Source organism: Ambystoma mexicanum, chromosome 13 (genome assembly GCF_040938575.1).
Source record: "Ambystoma mexicanum isolate Mex_15411 chromosome 13, UKY_AmexF1_1, whole genome shotgun sequence".
NCBI classification, from domain to species: domain Eukaryota; kingdom Metazoa; phylum Chordata; class Amphibia; order Caudata; family Ambystomatidae; genus Ambystoma; species Ambystoma mexicanum.
Genome location: NC_090938.1, coordinates 772,093,199 through 772,112,771, shown reverse-complemented (window position 1 = coordinate 772,112,771; position 19,573 = coordinate 772,093,199). Strand labels below are relative to the sequence as shown.

The 19,573-nt window shown below is 48.2% G+C and overlaps 1 protein-coding gene across 1 annotated transcript in view; it reads right to left on the bottom strand.

The window, feature by feature from the left end:
• Nucleotides 1-19,573, bottom strand: part of LOC138520559 (uncharacterized) — a 297,694-nt gene that overhangs the window by 86,847 nt on the left and 191,274 nt on the right. Inside the window, exon 13 of the mRNA XM_069632900.1 lies at nt 1,734-1,823. Coding sequence (XP_069489001.1) covers nt 1,734-1,823 — 90 coding nt within the window. The remainder of the gene's footprint in view (nt 1-1,733; nt 1,824-19,573) is intronic.

The following is a 19,573-nucleotide window of genomic DNA, read 5'->3' as shown; positions in this document are numbered from 1 at the left end:
GCTTGTAATGCAGTTATTTGGTACACAACTAAACCTTAATTTAATAAAGTGTAGATATTTTGTAATTGGTACGGTTATACACTGATTCTTAAAACCATAAGCATCCCACCGCTGCCACCAATGTAAAGACTGGTAGGGGGTGGTCTGTACTTCTGCTCTCTATATGGTAGAGGAGAGGCACAGAGGACCCCAGCTGTTGCATAGTGAATACGCCAATGTACGCATGTGCGGGCGGGATCGAGGCTCGCGCATGCGCAATTAATAATAAAGACGGTCCGCTGGCAGTTGCCGCCGGGGACCCGAGCAAGTCACACGTCTCTGGCGTGGCTCATTGTGCGAGTGTGTGAGCGCACGTGTGAATGACGGCTGGGGTCCCTGGCACTACCCTGCAAACACAACATTGGCAACGAGGACGACTCCGGAGCATTTCTCCACTCCGACGGCGTTGGAGGGAAAATCGTCGCTCCGTGTCGGCACGGATCCATGCGCACGGCCGGCCGTCATTTGGTTCCACACGCAGATCACAGTGGTTGCGGCCCGCGAGGGTGCTCGTGCGCCAGCTGCATTTCATCTATCGTTTGGTGACCAAGTTGTGGAACTTACACAGCCTGTGCGCCCACAGGACTGTGGCATTGAAGTAAAGTGAACCAGTCGAGGAGGCGTGTCGGAGAAAGATATTGTGTCGCAAATAGGCCCGCCTGGTCAGACCACCTCGACACCCACGAAGGACTACGTTTCGCCTGTGAGTACCACTCATCACAATGGGTGAGGAGGGGGAACAAGAGGGAGCCATGGCCCCGGTCCCACGCAGGATGCACAGTACTTTGGCTCCCATGTCCGAATTCGACACCACAGGCCCACCATCCAAATTAGGACCGAAATGGCTCCTGTGGGTCAAATAATTAGAAATGTTCTTCAGGGCCTCGGGGGAAACAGAGGATGAGGCGAAGAGAGCCATCATGGTATACTCAGCAGGGATGGAGGTCCACAGGATATATGACTCGCTCACTATCCCAGTAGTCACATATGACGCAGTAAAACAAGCGCTCAGAGACCATTTCCTTCCCATGGCAAACGTAGACTTTGACAGGTTTGTCATGAGCGCCGAAAAACAACTGGAAGAAGAGTATTTAGACCAGTTTTGTGCGAGGCTGCGGCACCTAGCGAGCTCCTGCCAGTGGGCAAATGAAGAAGAAATGTTTCTTTTTTTTCATTTTTTATTTGTTTAGCTGTTACAAACAACTTTTCAAATATTGAACAATTGTTTCAGAATCAATAAAATAATACATTTACACACAATTTTTTTTCTAAAATGCATCTCACTTCTCAGCTTTTCTTAGATGTTTTATACATTTATACAGAAGAAACATCTGGGACGGTTGTCTCTAAAAAATGTACAATAGCTACCTTCACAGCCAATCTAGGACTTGTAAAGAGAGATTTCCAAAGTGTTCCCTCATCCGGCTCAGAAAAGAAGTCAAGTACATTTTGAAACAGTTTCATGCGCAGAGAATACAGGCCAGGGCACGCCACAACTAAGTGTTGAAGAGTTTCATTCTGTTGTACATTTAGGCAATAACGACAAAAATTCTCATGCGGGGCAATTTGTTTTCGCCTCTGTAAAACATCACGGGTGTGCCACAAATTAAATCTGACTCTCATATATTGTCGTCGTATATGCGGAGATGGACATTTATTGAAGTATTCCGCCAGGACCTTGTATTTTTTCAAACCAAAGACTGCGCTATCAAAGTCCTTGTAGGTCTTACAAGCTGCACAGTTTTTAATCCAGTCATATTCAAAGATCTTTTTCTTTGCTAAATCTGGATTAGTGAGTAGGATTTCAATAGTTACAGCAGCCAGGGCCATTTCGGTAAACAAAAGCGTGCGCCACTTACGAGGAAATCCCGAGGTGTTGACAAGTAGGTACTGTGCTACTATGCCCAATACATTTGACACATTAAGATTTAGCAAACATTTCCTCGGGAAAGCTGACATTTTCCAAAGTATTCGGGAATAGAGTGATAATACCCCCAACTCAAAGCGTATCACAGGTAGAGCAGTACAGTTAGGCAATTGCAGTACCTTCCTCCAGTATTTACCCTCTAATTTGTCCCAGTGCAGCTGATTTTGCGGGCTTCCTGACTCAGCACCATACAACAATATTGGTACAGCCTTCATTTGGTAAAAAGACAATGCATGTTTGAAGCTAAATTTACCATATTTTGCAACAAGAATTCTTGTCTGGGAGATCAGAGTCTGTAGTTTGTTATTTATTTCCCAATTTTCAATTTTCGGTGTAACAGAATTGGAAATAATAACACCCAGATATTTATAATGATCAACAACCAAAAGTTCCTTTCCCTGTATTGTCCAAGCATATTTCTTAGTCTTTCGTTTACCTGTATTATGGCAAACTAATACTTGAGATTTTGATGCATTTATTTCCAGATGGTTAGAGATCGTGTACTGATTTAATCTATTTATCATAAACTGGAGGCCATATGGTGTTAATGACAATAGTACCAGATCATCAGCATATAATAAATAGCTGACATTATTGGTACCCACTTTCGGAGGGTCACAACAGATGGAGCTGAAAATTGCGCCCATGTCATAGATGAAAAAATTGAATAAGCTTGCAGCCAATGGGCACACTTGCTTTAGGCCTCTCAAGGTATCAATAGAGGCAGATAGTAAGCCTTCAAGCGTTAGGCGTACATGCATTGTGGTAGTAGAATGCAAAAGCATCAACATATTCATTAAGGAGTTAGGGCAGTTATATCTACTTAATTTTTTGTAGAGCAATGCCCGGTCAATAGAGTCAAACGCCTCCCGAAAATCTATGAACGCTAAGTACACTGACTGGCCTCTGAAAGCATAATGCATTTTGATTAAATTTAGGCACATTATATTTGGGATAGTACCCAAACCTGAGACAAAGCCAGATTGGAAGCTGTCTCTTACTTGTGCCGACATGGTCCACGCATTGAATCTTTTCAATAGCAGTCTACCAAAGATTTTACCTGGTACATCAAGAAGGGAGATTGGCCGATAGCTACTAGGTGCCTGCCGATCCCCCTTCTTGAATATCGGGACAGTGATGGAGTGCGTCCAAGTTTCAGGGATAGCCTGGGCTACATTGACTGCAGTAAAGATGTTATACAATATTGATGCCCATAATTCCGGGTGCAGCTTTAAAGTATAATTCGATAAACCATCAGGCCCTGCTGCTTTAGAGTTAGATGAAGTTTTAATGAGAGTACAAATATCCTCATAATCAAAATCAAAATCAAGTTTAAATTGACCATTCAAGACACTGGGTTGAAAAGGGGCGGCACCTTCTGGAACTGAATATAAGTCAAGAAAATGCTGTGTCCAAGCTTGTTCTGACACAGCATTTGATTGTGCTGCAAGTTGTGAAGACCCTGCAGCACAATTAATGAAAGCCCACATTTTAGCAGTGTTTTTAGTTGCTAATATGGACAGCATTTCTGCACCATCTTGTTGGAACAGAATTGCGCGACGACTTTTTACCCAGTTAGTATATTTTGACTTTATTTTCGCAATCAATAGAACTCTGACAGCCGGAGGATACTTCATAGCCAATCTCAACTGGGCACGTTTTTCGGTTTTCTTTGTCCTCATAACTTGGTCAAATATATGCGGATGTATAGTTTTTGATCTGACCTTAGTTCTTGTATCATGAAAGAACTGCATAGTATTACTATATTGAATACACGGGTTGTTCATAATACTAGAGTTTTGCTCAGTTGTTTCTGAAACATATTGGTTAAATTTATAGACAGCATCCTCAGACCATCATAGTCTATTACATCCAGAAATATTTCGTAACCAGCTGCTGCAAGGGTGCAGTTCCGGGAAGCTGAGGAGACAAGTCCTGAGAGAACCTGGGCTGACGCTGCAGCAGAGCTTGGACACGGGGAGAGCCTACGAACTTGCTGAGCCCAGGGGGGCAAAGATGGATGCAGCCACGCACTCGAGAAAGGAGGAAGAGGCATTTGCAATCGGACGTTCTGGTCCAGGGAGAGCGAGATGGACACAGAGGAGTGGGGAAGGCTCCATGACTCCAAGCACTGCTCCGTCGTGCTCCTACTGCAGGTATGACCTGCCGCACGTGGGTGAGTGCCCATCTAAATCAAGGGTCTGTGGCCGGTGTGGCACACCAGGACACTACGCTAGGGTGTGCAGGGCAGCGACACCAGTAGCGGCCTCGAGGGGGCCAGAGAGAGCTGGCAGGAGCAACGCTCGGAGAGTGAGGGGTGTATCAGCTGTCGAACAGGGTATGCAAGACCTCAACCTCGCAGAAGAGCAAGAAGAGGAAATTTTCTTCATCTCCAGCATTGCCAAGGGCCCTGGCGAAAGTCGACAACCAAAATATACAGTACTCATTTGAGAAGTCCCTACTCCGGTCCTCATAGTCACCGGGGCATCTGTATGTGTGTTAGCTACCGAACACTACAATGCACTCCCAGGCCTGCCAAGTTTGACTGAGTCCACAGCAAGGATATACGCATTTGAAGGAGATGCACCCCTTCCCATCCAAGGAGTGTTCGTGGCTCCAGTATCTCATGGACAGAACTGAATTAAAGCATGGTTCTTCGTCACCAGCGTAAGCCCACATTCCCTTTTAAGTTGTGCCGCGTCAGAAGCGCTGAACATTGTGCATTTCACGTTAGCGGTATATCATGCCGATCTGGAACGCCTGCTGCAGCGCTTTGAGATGATCTTCGACGACATAGGGAAACTAAAGGCCGACCCCATACGTTTGCACATCAATGGATCAGTGAGACCGACAGCGCTCAAGCACCGCCGCATCCCGTTCCATCTGCGGGCTCAGGTAGAAAAAGAGCTACAGTCACTGGTTGACTTAGATATTATCGAAAGAGTGGAAGCATCTACCCTGTGGGTCTCCCCAATTGTGGTGGCCCCAAAACCCAAAGAGCCGGGCGCTGTACGCATATGTGTGGATATGAGATTACCCAATGTAGCCATCAAGAGAGAACGCCACCTTACGCCCACCCTGGACGACATTGTTGGCGAACTTCAGGGAGCGAAGATCTTCTCGAAACTGGACTTGAGATCTGGTTATCACCAGCTAGAGCTCCACCCCGAGTCGAGGTACATTACCACTTTTACAACTCACGAGGGGCTATACCAGTACAAAAGGCGCAGTTTCGGGGTCTCGTCCGCAGCAGAGGTCTTCCAAAATGCCATCAGGGGGGCCCTGTCAGGACTCAAGGGAGTCATAAACATGTCGGACGACATTCTGGTCTTCGCACGCTCGGAGGCAGAACATTTAAAGCGCCTGGAAAACGCCCTCGAGAGACTTTGCAGCCTCGGTCTGACTCTGCATAAAGAAAAGTGTGAATTCCTGAAGGACAGGCTGGAATTTTTTGGACTCATATTCCACGCTGGGGGCATCTCCTAAGATCCTGAAAGGTGAAAGACATTCGAGAGGCAGCTCTGCCAACGTCCCCAGCTGAAATCAGAAGCTTCCTGGGGATGGTCAACTATTGCGGATGATACATTCGCGACCTAGCCTCTTTGTCGGAACCCCTGAGGGCTCTGACCAGAACAACGTTGCGTGGACCTGGACCGGAAATGAACAGAGGGCGTTCACAGCCATCAAGAATGCCCTGTCCGGACAAGAGACCATGGCCTATTTCAACCCGGACCGCGAGTCGGAGATCGTGGTCAACGCCAGCCCGGTGGGGCTGGGCGCAGTCCTCATGCAGGCAGACCATCAGGGGACCATGCGACCGATCGTCTACGCGAGCAAGGCGCTCACAGAGACAGAGAGGAGATAGTCTCAGATTGAACGTGAGGCCTTGGCCATATTGTGGGGGTGCAAACACCTCCGGATCTACATCCTAGGGAAGCCAGTTTTCGTGGTGACAGATCACAAACCTCTCATCCCGATTCTGTTGGGTACATCGTCCAAACCTCCACCTCGCATAGAAAGATGGATGCTCTCGCTCATGGAATATGGGGTCAAGCTACTCTACCGCCCAGGGACACACAACCCGGCTGACTATCTGTCCCACCATCCGGGTACCGGACGACCCAGAGACTCGCAGGAAGTGGCTGACTGCATAGAGGCTATACACCTGGTGGTAGAGTCGGCACTGCCTGTAGCCCTAGCGCGCCACGAGATTGCAGACAAATCCAACACTGACAAGGCATTCATCGTAATAAAAGAAGCCTTTGCCAGTGGGGAGTGGCGGGAAGTCCTCCAGAACAACTCCCGGAGGAATGTAGGAGCGCAGAAGGACCTACAAGCGCTCTGGAAGGCGCGCCATGAGCTGTCGGTTGCAGATGACGGTCTCCTGCTGAGAGGCCACCAGATCGTGATACCCAGAACACTGGTGAACAAAGTCCTGCAGCTCGCCCACAAAGGCCACCAGGGGATGGCTAAAACGAAAGCACGGCTCAGGTTGAAGGTCTGGTTTCCTGATCTGGAAAGAAGGGTTGAAGAATTTGTGAGGGCCTGCATTCCCTGCCAGGCAGCAAGTCCCGTGGAGAGGGGGCCACCCATTCAGGCAATGGAACGGCTTGACCACCCATGGGGGACGGTGCAGGCCGATTTCGGATCCACAGGCAGAGGAACACACTTCCTGGTGGTGACAGACCAGTGGTCGCGATATCCAGAGGTGGAGCTGGTTGAATCCATGGCCAGTGACCACACCATTTTAGCCATGGAGAAGATGTTCGCCACCCATGGTTTTACCCTGGAGATATGCTCGGACAACGGAGCACCGTTCAAAGGACAGCAATTCGCTCGTTACTGTGAAGAAAGGGGGATAAAACATCGCAAAGTCACCCCACTTTGGCCAAGAGCGAATGGAGAAGTCGAACGCTTCATGCGACCGCTCAACAAAGTGTTCCGCATATCGATGACCAGGGCGGAAGAGCTCCGACCCAACCTATTTGACTTTCTCCGAGAATACCGCACGACACCGCACCAGTCCGCGGGAGTTGCTCCTGCAGAGGCCCTCTTCAGCCGGGTACCAAGAGGACTGTTACCTGAAGTGGAAGGGCGACGTCCGGGGAGATCGACAACAACCACGTGCGAACGGAGAGGGCCGCTCAGAACGAGAGAGAGACAATACGGCGAGGATTACCAGAGAAAGAGATTGCGGTGGGAGACATCGTGCTGGTGCGGAATTGGAGACCTGAAGGAAAGCTGTCACTGCCCTACGAAACACAACCTCTGGGAGTGACGCACGTCAAGGGGTCTATGATCACGGCCGCCAATACACGAGGGACACTCACCCGGAACGTATCATTCTTCAAGCGAATAGGGTCGGCGAACACGGAAGAAATCGTCACGCAAGGCCCAGATCCGGATGCAGAAGTGCCACAAGGAAACGATGGACCGCCAGAGACTCCTGGGGTACCAGAGACGCCCAATGTTGAGGCACGCAGGTACCCGAGCTGGGCGGGGCGCAAGCCGCCACAGAGATTTCAAGACTTTATCATGGACCCTGCCTCATAACCAGTGAGACACTGTCAGTTGTAGGTGAATAGAACACTGTTAATTCTAAGGTTTGATAATGTTTGTTGTTCAAGGGAAAAGGGAGGCATGTTGCGTAGTGAATACGCCAATGTACGCATGCGCGGGCGGGATCGAGGCTCGCGCATGCGCAGTTGATAATAAAGACGGTCCGCTGGCAGTTGCCGCCGGGGACCCGAGCAAGTCACACGTCTCCGGCAGGGCTCATTGTGCGAGTGTGTGAGCGCACGTGTGAATGACGGCTGGGGCCCCTGGCACTACCCTGCAAACACCACACCAGCCAAGATTCTCTATTATTGGTACGTGGTCGAGCAATCAAGGCCTAGCTTCTCAGGAGGTGATGCAGGCTGGTTCTTAAGTACAGTGTAGTCCCCAAGCCCCCACAAAGGAATGCCCACACACTGTATTACTGAAAACACAGTCTTTATATAATTAATATTCAAGGTTATGTACACTTATCACAATAACGCACTTTGTGCTCATGAAAATCAACAATGATAAATATCTACAATTCTAAAGTGGTACTACTAATATTAGAGCTCATTAAAGTGCATAACTATAAGGTAGAAATGTCACACAGATCAATAAGAAGGAAACCAGCAATAGAGAGAGGAGGGAAAGCAGATGGTTGGAACAATAGGCAGAATACTGGCCCCTTCCACTAGGCACAGTTCTGTGTGGAGATCCCCCCACCTGGGCAACCTGTAAAATAAAGATATATAACACAAGCCCAGTCCACATATTGTTCAATAGTCTTATTCTCTCCTATAATGTTTTTACCCCCGAATGTACCTGGTGGAGTCGAGTTCGTCGAAGAGGCGTCGACAGATCCTTCTGAAGTGACCCCCTTTAAAGCAGGAGTCACGGATCGTCGAGAGGTGTCGAGAACTCGGCGTTTGGCATCGGGGAATCGACGGCCCTTCTTGAGTACCCTCCCTTAAAAGCAGGAGTCATGGGTCGTCGAACGTCCGACAGTGAACAGGGTAGAACGGCGTCGATGAGGCGGCAGCTTCAATCCGAATGGTGCTCGTCGATGACGGAGCATTGGCGTCCTGCAAGGAAGAGGCGTGCGGGGCACCTCGGTGATACTAGTTCTGGACCGCAAAGAGTTGGAAGAACTGTGGCCCGGCAAGGGCGTCGAGTCATTCGAGTCTTTGTGGTCTTCGGGTGGCGGGAAACCCACCAGCGGATTCTCCTCGGCGCGTTGGTCGTCCTCGACTTTCTCCGGTAGGACAAAGCGGTCGACCATGCGGACCAGGGAGTCCTTCGATTCAAATGTTCTTAGACAAAGGAGCGGGCGGCTCCGGTCGTCGGCGGCACGGCGTCAAGCGATTCCCTCTTCGGGGACGACACAGCTTCGATGGGCCTCCAGCGGTTACACAAACCTGCGAACCCTGGTCGACGGCAATGGACTTCGACAGCGGCGATGTCCGGGTGCTTCACTTCGATCTCCTCGGCGGTCCCCTTCTCCGGTCGGCAGCCTTTCGAGGGTCTGGCGTCCAGGGAGCTTTGGCGATAGTGTAGCGATGCTCGATGATCCTTCGGAGCACGGGAAGAGGGCGCCTTACCAGGTCCTCTCTTGGGTCAGTCCTCGTCGAACACGGCAGCCTTTGGATTGGGTAGAAGCAAATGCAACAGCAAGTCTTCTTCTTCCAGCTGGACGTCGAGGGTCAGCAGTTTCAGTTACTCTTCAAGTGGAGACTCAGCTTCTGAACAATTTCCAGTGGTGAGAGGTCCCCATATATACTATTCTGTCTCTCATCCACACTGCTGGGTCACACTCAGCAGCCAATCATACAGAAGGGCATTCATGCAGGCAGTCAGCCAATCAGGCATACAGTGCATTCAGGCCATCCTCCTCCCTCTCAGACACTCACAACAAGGAATGTGGATTGGGACAAGTACCCAGCCATTCAACACTACACGCTGCATTCAGGCCAGTTTCGGGCAGGGCTGTCTCAGACTTTGTCTCTCATGCCAGAAACCAGACAACCACAACAAGAAGTGCATATTGGTCACACACTCCATTCACCCAGGACCCACCCACAGAAGGTACCCACAACATACAGTCAGTGGGAAGGCTCCATCTAGTCTGGCCCGGCCTTCACAACACCATATATGGAACTTCCACCCCACAGCCAGTCAGGGGGAAGGGACAGAGTCAGGGCTTCCCAGGACTTTGGGAAAACAAGGTAACAGGCAATAGAAAGCAAGAGGCCACAGGGGCCATCTTGTTTCCTATCAGGAATCAACTGATTCCGATGGCGGGGCCTGGGTGTCCCAAAATGGAGGACACCCAGAGCACCTGTCAAATTCAGCATGGAGCTGCCACCAGCCCATACCCTGCTCTGTGGGCCACCCACAGGTGCCCAAAAACATACACTAGGGGCGCAGGGTTGTACCCCCACCCATGGGTGCCATAAGGGTATCCCATGGGTCTGTACACCAAACCAAAAGAGAGAGCTGCACCGCCAGGAGTCCCACATGGACTCCTGTGCGGAAAACACACAGAACACACGATAAAAGGACAAGGATTCAGAGGCCCTGTCCCTCTGATGCATTTCCAGCATCACACTATCTCTATAGAGGATTCAGAGACAACCATAGATTTGCTTTTGCTGACCCAATATACTGTGGAGGAATCTGAATCTGAACTTTTCAACAAGCCACAGCAAAAGAGGAAAGTTACTGCAAACAAGCAAGATTCGCTACTTTCAGAACCAAAGAAAAAACCAGACTCGCCACCATTTCTTACACTGGATGAAAAACGACAAAGATTAGGGAAAACGAAAGCAGATGTAAGGCAGCTGGAAAACCCACAAAACTCACGCAGGGAAAGACATTCAAGGGAAAACCATCAACACCGGGAAAGTTCCAAATCTAAGGGTGAAAAAAGCACCCAACAGTTGACCTACAATAGAAGTAGACGCTCAAGTCGCCAGAAATCGCCAACTCGACAGAACATCAGAAGAGAAGAAAAAGGGCAATCGTCGGAAGGCTATGATGGAGCACAACATTCAGCCTCTAGCACCCACGAAAAGCATTGGAAAACACGGGCAGATGCGTCCCCAGTTAACAAGTACACACACTTATAAGTTGGAAAGGATACTGGATAACGGGGACAACCTGATTCTGAATAGAAAAACAATAATCAAGCTGTTTAATCATATCCCAAATCTAAGAAGATTGGAATCCAATGATCTAAAGATTGTAGAATTTGGACAGAAAGGCCGAACTGATAACGTGTTCCTTCACATAGAATCAACAGTTGTGAAGAGAATGCTTCTAGAGGCAGCAGGAAACCTACTGATACTAGGTTACAACCTGAGAGAGACCAAGGCAGACGAAAGAGGTGAAGAATATCGAGGGTGAAGTCAAAAAACGTATGAAAATAGATCATCGCCTGCAGACTGGCGCCAGACAAACGTAAAGATTATAACATCAAAAATGTAAAGTTCGTAAAAACATATCCGTCAAGAGCTTGGGAAAAGAATGAAAGTCAGATAGACCAGACATATTCCTCAACAATCATCAATAACATAAGAGATGAGCCTGAATGTACTTTTAGAAATACTTCAACGGAAAGAAAAAGAAAATACAGTGACCCTTTAAACATAGGCAGAGAGCCGTTGGGGCCGCTACTGAATTTTTAGATAACCTTTGACCAAGATCTGTCAACATTACAGCGAGAGGAAGACACCAGGACAATAAGCAAGAAGAAAAGGAAGTGGCAAACCAGAAGTGGGACTGGATCCCAGAGTCCTTATCCAAACAAATGAATAACTAGCCACCAAAAGAAAACTTTTCTCAAAATCAGCTGCAAAGGGAGGGAACCACTCTCAACCAGAGAAGAAATAGCCAATTGAGCATGGCCTCTTGGAACACCAGGGGATTTGGCCACCTGACAACCTACGGTGATGTAAACCTTGGAGATTTCGACCTGTTGTGTCTCCAAGAGACCTGGCTGACAGAAAGATCAACTATAGATGGATATGAGATAACCATTGCAGCTGCTTCAAAGGGCCCAAAAGGACACCCGAAGTCCGGACTATTAATAGCCATCCGCTCTGGAAGTGACCTAAGCTTGATAGCAACGCTAACCTCAACCACTCTTATACAAGCTGTGTTGATCAATTGGCAAAGACCACAGCAGACATCCAAAGAAGATGCAGATAGAGTCATATTGTTAATTCATTGCTATTGGAATCCCCAGGCAATATCGAATGAGACCTTTTTAAAAAAGATAACAGACATTTTAAACAAGGCTAACACTTTACACCAAATAAACAACGCAATAATATGTGGAGACTTAAATGCGACAGGCCCAAAACTGGTCAAACAACAAAGTCTGAAAACAACATTGTCATCTTCAGCAGAAAGAGGCAACCAAAGGACAGCGCTAATGGATGTAAGAGATTTCCATAATCTCCACCTAATGGCAGACAAGTGTAAACCTCAAGTGTCAACCTGGGAACGAGAAGGACGAGGAGCAATAATAGATCACATATACGTCTCAAGAGACCTGCTCCCTGCTATTTGCATATTTAAAGTGACAGGAACAAAACACAGTGACCATAACATACTGATCACAGAGTGGGAAACTGTGACATCTTTAAGACCTTCAATGAGGCTGCAGGTCGAAGAATGCAATGGTTGTACCCGCCTCAGAAAGACCAAAGAAGCAATCACTAATATCCCAAAGTTATACACTGAAAAATGGAACCCGAATGATAACATCGGGGAATTACCACAAGTGGAGTATCAGACACTACTCACAACCTATAGATCGAAAATGCAGACCAACACCAAAAGTAAGAATCCAAGAACTCACACATATAACACAACTTTGGTAGGAAAGAGAAAAATACTCGACAACTACAGCAGACTGCAAAGAAGAAGCCTTCCCTGGAAAATGTGACAACAGCAAAAGCTGCAGCCAAGGCCTATAACAACTGGTTTGGAAATCACAGGATACAAATGTACCAGGATGACTCAGAAGCCAGCAGTGGCTGTGAAAAAACAAAGAGAAGTCTGGTCTCTAATAAAATCTACACAAAAGGACACAAATGAAGCACTACAAAATAATGTGGGACAACAGAGATGGGTGGACCACTTCACAAATGTATATAAAAAACAGATGATGATGTGCAGGAAACTGGGGCCTAATCTTCAACCAGATGGGGGATTACACATGATGTGGAGTCAATCCTAAGGAAAATCTCACACTTAAATCACTCTTAGGGCCCCCGGCCCTGATGGTATCACCAATAGCGATCTAAAAACCCACCCAGAGGAATGGACTCACATCAGCAAAGTATTGCACAGATGTGTTCAATCAAGAAGCATACCTCCATCCTGGAAAACCGCAAATGTGGTGCCAATTTACAAAAGGGGCAGAAAAGAGAAGCCAAAGAATTATCGTCCAATTGCCCTGCTGGACGTCATTGGAAAAATATTTGGATCTCTAATACTAGAACATTTTCAACATTGGGCTAGAGGGGCCGACTGAACAGACCCCTTTCAGGCGGGTTTTGTTAAAAATCTGGGCACAACAGCAAACATCCTCCTACTGAGCACTTTGAAAGCTAACATCAAGGAAGGCAGCCCAAGAGTTTTCATGGCATTCATTGACCTGGTCCAAGCTTTTGACCAGGTCAACTGGGAATTACTATGGAAGAAACTGAGAAGGTGGAATTGCCTGAAATCAATCTTGGTGCCCATAATAGACTTATACTCAGAAACATCGATGAAAGTGAGATTGAATAACGCAGGCTTACTGTCTAAGGAGATTATCACAAGCAGAGGAGTGAAGCAGGGGTGCCCGCTGCCGCCATCATTGTATAATGCTTACATGGGAGACTTCAAAGAAGAAGAACAAAGATAAGGTCCTTCCCGCCGACTATGGGTGGTACAAAACTTTTGCTACTCTTATACGCCGATGATATTATCTTAGACCAAACAGAGATTGTTCTACAGCGTCAACTGGATAATTTATCAGAGTATGTAAGGAAGAACAATTTAGAGCTAAACAAAGAAACAACTAAAATAATGGCCTTTGAAAAAACAAGAAAGAACACTGGAAAACAGAAATGGTACTCAGAAGGAGTTCAGCTGGAAACGGTGAGATATTTCACCTGGGCGTGACATTGAACAACAGCCCATGGGAAAATGAAATGCAGGTAACACTCTTAGAAAAAATCAAAGCATTAAGCTCCCAGTCAAAGGTGGTTGACAGGAAGTTTGGGAGATTCTCACTCAGACCAATTCTGAACTTCTACAAAGTAAAAGTGACACCAGCAGTAACCTACAGAGCAGAGGCAATGCCAAATCTACTGGCAAAAATTTGGCAAAAGTTAGAAAGCCACTTTTGGCGGAAAGTGTTGAACCTTCCATCATCAACTCCCATAGCTCTGATCCGATAAGAGCTTTAACATCATTAAAAGAAATCGTAGATCGAAATGTCCTAATGTTGTACAGGAAGATTCTACTGCCCTCACATACAAAAATCCTTGAGATTATCCACAGGGAAATCACAGGAGGCAAAAACAACATGCTGACAAATCGGTCGAAGACGAACAAAAAAAATCTGGAGGCGATAGGAAGCACTGAAGATGAGCTTATGAGAAACCCAACTAAAGTGAAAACCAGACTAGAAGAATGGGATTGGATACAAACCCTAGAGGTGGCATCCAAATATAAATCAACCGTGAATCTTCCGATAAACACAAAAAAGGGGAATCAATCCTTGGGGTACTTGGAAAAATTCCCACATAGATGCCTACGAGACACCTTTATGCGAGCTCGCCTAAACCTCCTAAAAACGAGCGAGATATTAGCAATAAGAGGCAAAGCTAGTAGTAATAAGTGCCGCTACTGCAAAAAAGAAGATCAAGTAGAAACAATCAGACATTTGCTATTATCCTGTCATGGAACAGCTGAGGCTAGAAACACCTACCTGGGAGACTTTTATTTAAAATACAGAGATATACAAAGAAGAAGGACACATGATCACAAGATGATAACATTCCTAGACTGAAGGAGGCAAACAAGAAATGTGATTGTGAATTGGAGGGAGAGATTGGCAACCGGGAAGAGATTATGTATCTATTCTTGTAAAAATTGTAAATTCAATTAAACCAAGTAAATAAAAAAGTAGAGATGAGAGTCAGAGAGACCGGGAGAAACAAGCAGAGATGAGAGACAGAGAGACCGGGAGAAACAAGCAGAGATGAGAGACAGGGAGAGACAAGTAGAGATGACAGACAGAGAGACAAGGAGAAACAAGCAGAGATGAGAGACAGAGAGAAACAAGCAGAGATGAGAGACAGAGACCAGGAGAAACAAGCAGAGATGAGAGACAGGGAGAGACAAGTAGAGATGAGAGACAGAGACCAGGAGAAACAAGCAGAGATGAGAGACCGAGAGAAACAAACAGAGATGAGAGACAGAGAGACCGGGAGAAACAAGCAGAGATGAGAGACAGGGAGAAACAAGTAGAAATGACAGACAGAGAGACAGGGAGAAACAAGCAGAGATGAGAGACAGAGAGACCGGGAGAAACAACCAGAGATGAGAGACAGGGAGAAACAAGTACAGATGAGAGACAGAGAGAAACAAGTAGAGATGAGAGACAGGGAGAAACAAGTAGAGATGAGAGACAGAGAGACAAGGAGAAACAAGCAGAGATGAGAGACAGGGAGAAACAAGCAGAGATGAGAGATGGGGAGAAACAAGTAGAGATGAGAGACAGAGAGAACAGGAGCAACAAGCAACGATGAGAGACAGGGAGACCGGGAGAAACAAGCAGAGATGAGAGCCTGGAAGAAACGAGCAGAGATGACAGACCGAGAGTAACAAGCAGCGATGACAGAGAAAGTAGAGCGAGTCATGGAAGAATATGGACATCAAGAAAAAGCAGCAATGGAAATGTTGGAAAGAGGAATGAAAAAGGGAGGACGAAGAGAATGAAAGCGAGAGAGAGAGTAGGGAAGAAAGACAGCAGATCATTTTGCCAAACCCTGGATGGGTAAAAAGTGTAAAGACGGGCATTTCACATGAAATCTTGTCTTTTTTCCAATGTGTGGGATTTTCTTTTTGTTTTGAGGAGACTGGGGGCACTGAACAGAATAGCACTGTCCATCCTATATCTTTACTGCACATGGTCTAACACCAGCACACAATTCCATGCTGGCAAAAACCCAATGGATTCCCTATGGACTCCGTCAAATCACCAAGATCAGCACTTCCGGCGACTCAGTGCTTGCTGCTATTATTAATTGGGCCCCGAAGTGTGGCCATACAACTTCTCTATTAATCATCAACATTTATGATTTACTCCCGAGGCTTTATCATGCTAAACGGTCTTTGCCCAGGTGTATCGCCAGAGTGATATACCAGAGTGACTGACAATAGTGCATCGACTATCGAGTAGGTCTTTGTAAACATCAACATGTACCCAAATATGAAGGTCTTAACAAGAACAGAAAGTGACCACGTTCCCCTCCTCTCCTATATAAATGACACTGAGCCGGCTCATGATAGTGACCCCATCAGCAGCATTACTATAAACCAAGGGTGAGTTTGAATCCAGGTAATATTGATAAGGCCGTTTGCTTGATCACTGATCTCGAATTAGATTCACAAGCCACTTGCAGTGCAGAGGCCTTAATCAACCGCAGCATCGCTTTCCTGCTAGCTGCATTGCAGAAGTGGGCCTGATTCAGAGGTGCCTGTTAAAATGGAAAAAACGTGCAGTGTCTCTGGGCCTGATTCAAAGGTGCATGTTAAAATGGAAAAGTGCTGTGTCACTGGGCCTGATTCAGAGATGCATGTTAAAATGGAAAGTGCTGTGTCACTGGGCCTGATTCAGAGGTGCATGCTAAAATGGAAAAGTGGTGTGTCTCAGGGCCTGAATCAGAGGTGCATGTTAAAATGGAAAAGTGCTGTGTCACTGGGCCTGATTCAGAGATGCATGTTAAAATGGAAAGTGCTGTGTCACTGGGCCTGATTCAGAGGTGCATGCTAAAATGGAAAAGTGGTGTGTCTCAGGGCCTGAATCAGAGGTGCATGTACCAATGGAAAAGTGCTGTGTCTCTGGGCCTGATTCCAAGGTGCATGTTAATATGGAAATGTGCCGTGTCTCAGTAGAAGTGGGGGGCCGGGGGGAATGCGCAAGCATTTCCCCCCAGGGTTATTCTGGGCGCTGCATAGGCCTGCGGGCTGGCCTGCACATAGAGCGCCGTTTTAGGGGGGAGGGAAGGTTTGGGAGCAGGTGATGGTTGAGACTTGGTGTTTGTCCTGGTCGCTGCTCCTGAGCCTTCCCTGCGTTGGGCCTGGTTGGTGGCAGTTGTTAGAGGTAGGGTGTAGGGTTTGGGCAGTGGTTAGTGATTTTAGTGCAGTGGGTGGGACATACAAAAAAAAGGAAAAAAAGAAAATTCATTACGACAGGATTTGCAGCCATAACGGCACATTTGGAGGGAGGGCTGTAAATAAAGCACCTCCCGCCTTACGTTGGGGGAGCCACCTCCCGGCACGGCGAGCCCGCCTCGCATCTCCCTGGGGGTGTCGTTGTCTTGAGGGGAATTTTGAGGGCAGGGCGGCTTCGGCGGTCCCAGGCACCTCCCGTCAGGCCCGTGTGGCTGGGGGGGGGGTCCATGGGCGTCAGAGGCTGAGGAGCGTGCCAGTCTTGGGGGGGATCACCGTAGCCCTGTCTGCAGGCTTGGAGAGTGCGTGCCGGCGAGATGGGGGGGCAGTGCGCAGGCCCCTCTGGCAAGGCACCCAAAGGCCTGCAGGTGCAGCTGGTAGCCACGTGGGAACAGTGTGCAGCCGGTTGAGGCTCGCACTGTTTTGGGACATTGGTTTTCTTTGCCACGCTCTAAGTGGCCCCGCGGGCGGTCCCGTGTTAGGATAGGGGCAGTATAAAAAATAAAAAAAATAAAGACATTCTAGAAAGAATAATACTTTGGTATTTAGTAGTTTGGGTGGCATTTTCTACTGGGGGTACGTTTTGCCTGCCGCAGGCTAATTGTTTGGAGCAATTACTTCCAGGTAGGCGGGGGGAATTTAGCAGGTTATTTTGAGGAAGTCACGTATCACTTCCACTGATATTACAGATTACAGTTAGGCCCGCAAGGAGCCATATATGTTGCAGGCTTGGGGGCCAGCTGCTTGGGTGGCGTTTGGGGTTTGGTAGTTGTAAAGTGTATTAACCAGTTAATTAGTAGGATGACAGGGCCTGGAGCTGGAGCTAAGGGTCTGGTGGACGCCCAGGCATTGAGAGAGGCCCTGGGTATTATTAGCACGGCATCTAAAGCCCAGCTAGAGAGGGCAGTATTGGAAGCTATGGGGGAGAAGGGCGGAGGGGAGACCACAGCGCAGAGCGGCATCAGATGGGGCCCTCGCAGCAATGGTGGCTTGCAGCCCCTCAGCAGGAAGGGGGGAGGTATGGGACAGAGGGACCAGACACAGCAGGAGGGAGTTACCTAGGAGAGCAGCCAGGAGTGGGGGAGCAGACAGTGAAGGGTTGGGTAGTGGGACGGGAGCTAAAGGGCCGTAAAGGCCACTAGCGGAGCAGAAACAGGGGTGGAGGTGGGCACATGACAGGGGAGGGGCCAGGTTAGGGTCAGCTCGGACCCAAGTGGGGCGACTGTGCAGAGGGGCAGAGGAGGAAAACACCTGCAAAATAGTGCAGGTGGGCTTAGGAGGGCTCCAACCCCGTCGGTTAGTGAAGAAAGGAGAAGGTGCGGCACAACCTCCCCGCCTGGTAGGGTGGTAGGCGGAGGGTGTAGTACGGCCCCTGTGGTTTCTGATGAAGTGGAAGGAGAGGGATTGGGGGCAGCCCCTCCAGAAGGCAGTAGAGAACAGACTAGAGGGTGCAGCATGGCCCCTAAAATGGCTGCACACAGGGGGAGGAGAGACCGCCTCCCCCAAGAAGAGAGGAACAGGAAGTGGTTGGCACGACCCACTGAGAAGACGTCACTGGAGTGATGGGATGGATGCCCCGGGCTCACCCGAGGAGGAGCTGCCCGGCCCAAGCATGCGCTCGTAACAACAATGTATTTCACTGGGGAGGATGAATGGGAAGAGGAGAACGGAGTACAGTGGAGGGATGAGGAGCAAGAAGGGTTGCAGGGGAAAACTAGGGTGAGGAGGGTCTAAGGTTTGAAGGGGACGCTGGGGTTGGGGGGAGCAGAAGCACAAGAGGACGGCAGAGAAATTGGCTGGGGGACTCTGCTGATGTTTTTTGTCCCTGCAGCAGGAGCCCGGTGAGAAAGGAGAGGAGGAGTGTCGGAGTGGAGGCCAGGAGGCAGCGGCTGGGTGACGGCGGGGCAGAAAGAGGTGAGCAGGAACTGTCAGTCTGAAAAACCCAAACCCCTAACCGTCGTGTTGCCTCCCCCCCCCGGGCAAACACGCTCCGCTGGTCTCCAGACAGTCTTCGACAATCTCCTATTGGGGGTGTGGATCACTATACGCCCCCCCTGCATTCGTATCAGGGCCCTATGTGCACTGTGTAACATACACCTATCTTACTTTTATGAAGGCAAAACACAAGACACAAGAAAACACATGAATCGATTCAATTAAACAACGGGATACATTTATTTATGATCACACAGCTAAGTATAATGCATGACAATGCAGGCAGTTCTAATGCTATGTCTAATTTGCACCTTTTATACTTCTGGTGCAAAGCTACCATGCAGTGACTATAAGCCTGTTCTGCCTAATGTGTGGTTCTAATGCAGTCTAATGCAAGCTTCAAGCATCCAACACCTCCATTCCACACCAATCCACACTCTCACTCTAGACAATCCCCTGTCTGGTTTTCCCCTTCACCCTTATGTGAGTGTCTGTCCTAATCAATCAATTTAGTGTAGGCCAAAACCATACTTCCCATTCTGCTGTCTTCCAGCTCTGTCTTTGCCAGGTCAATCAGTCAGTGGCAGGCCTCAAGACTGCCAACTGCCAAGCTCTCTCAAGCTCTCTCTCTGCCTCATCGATCTCATCAAGGTCCATCAGTCTGCTGCACCAAGCACC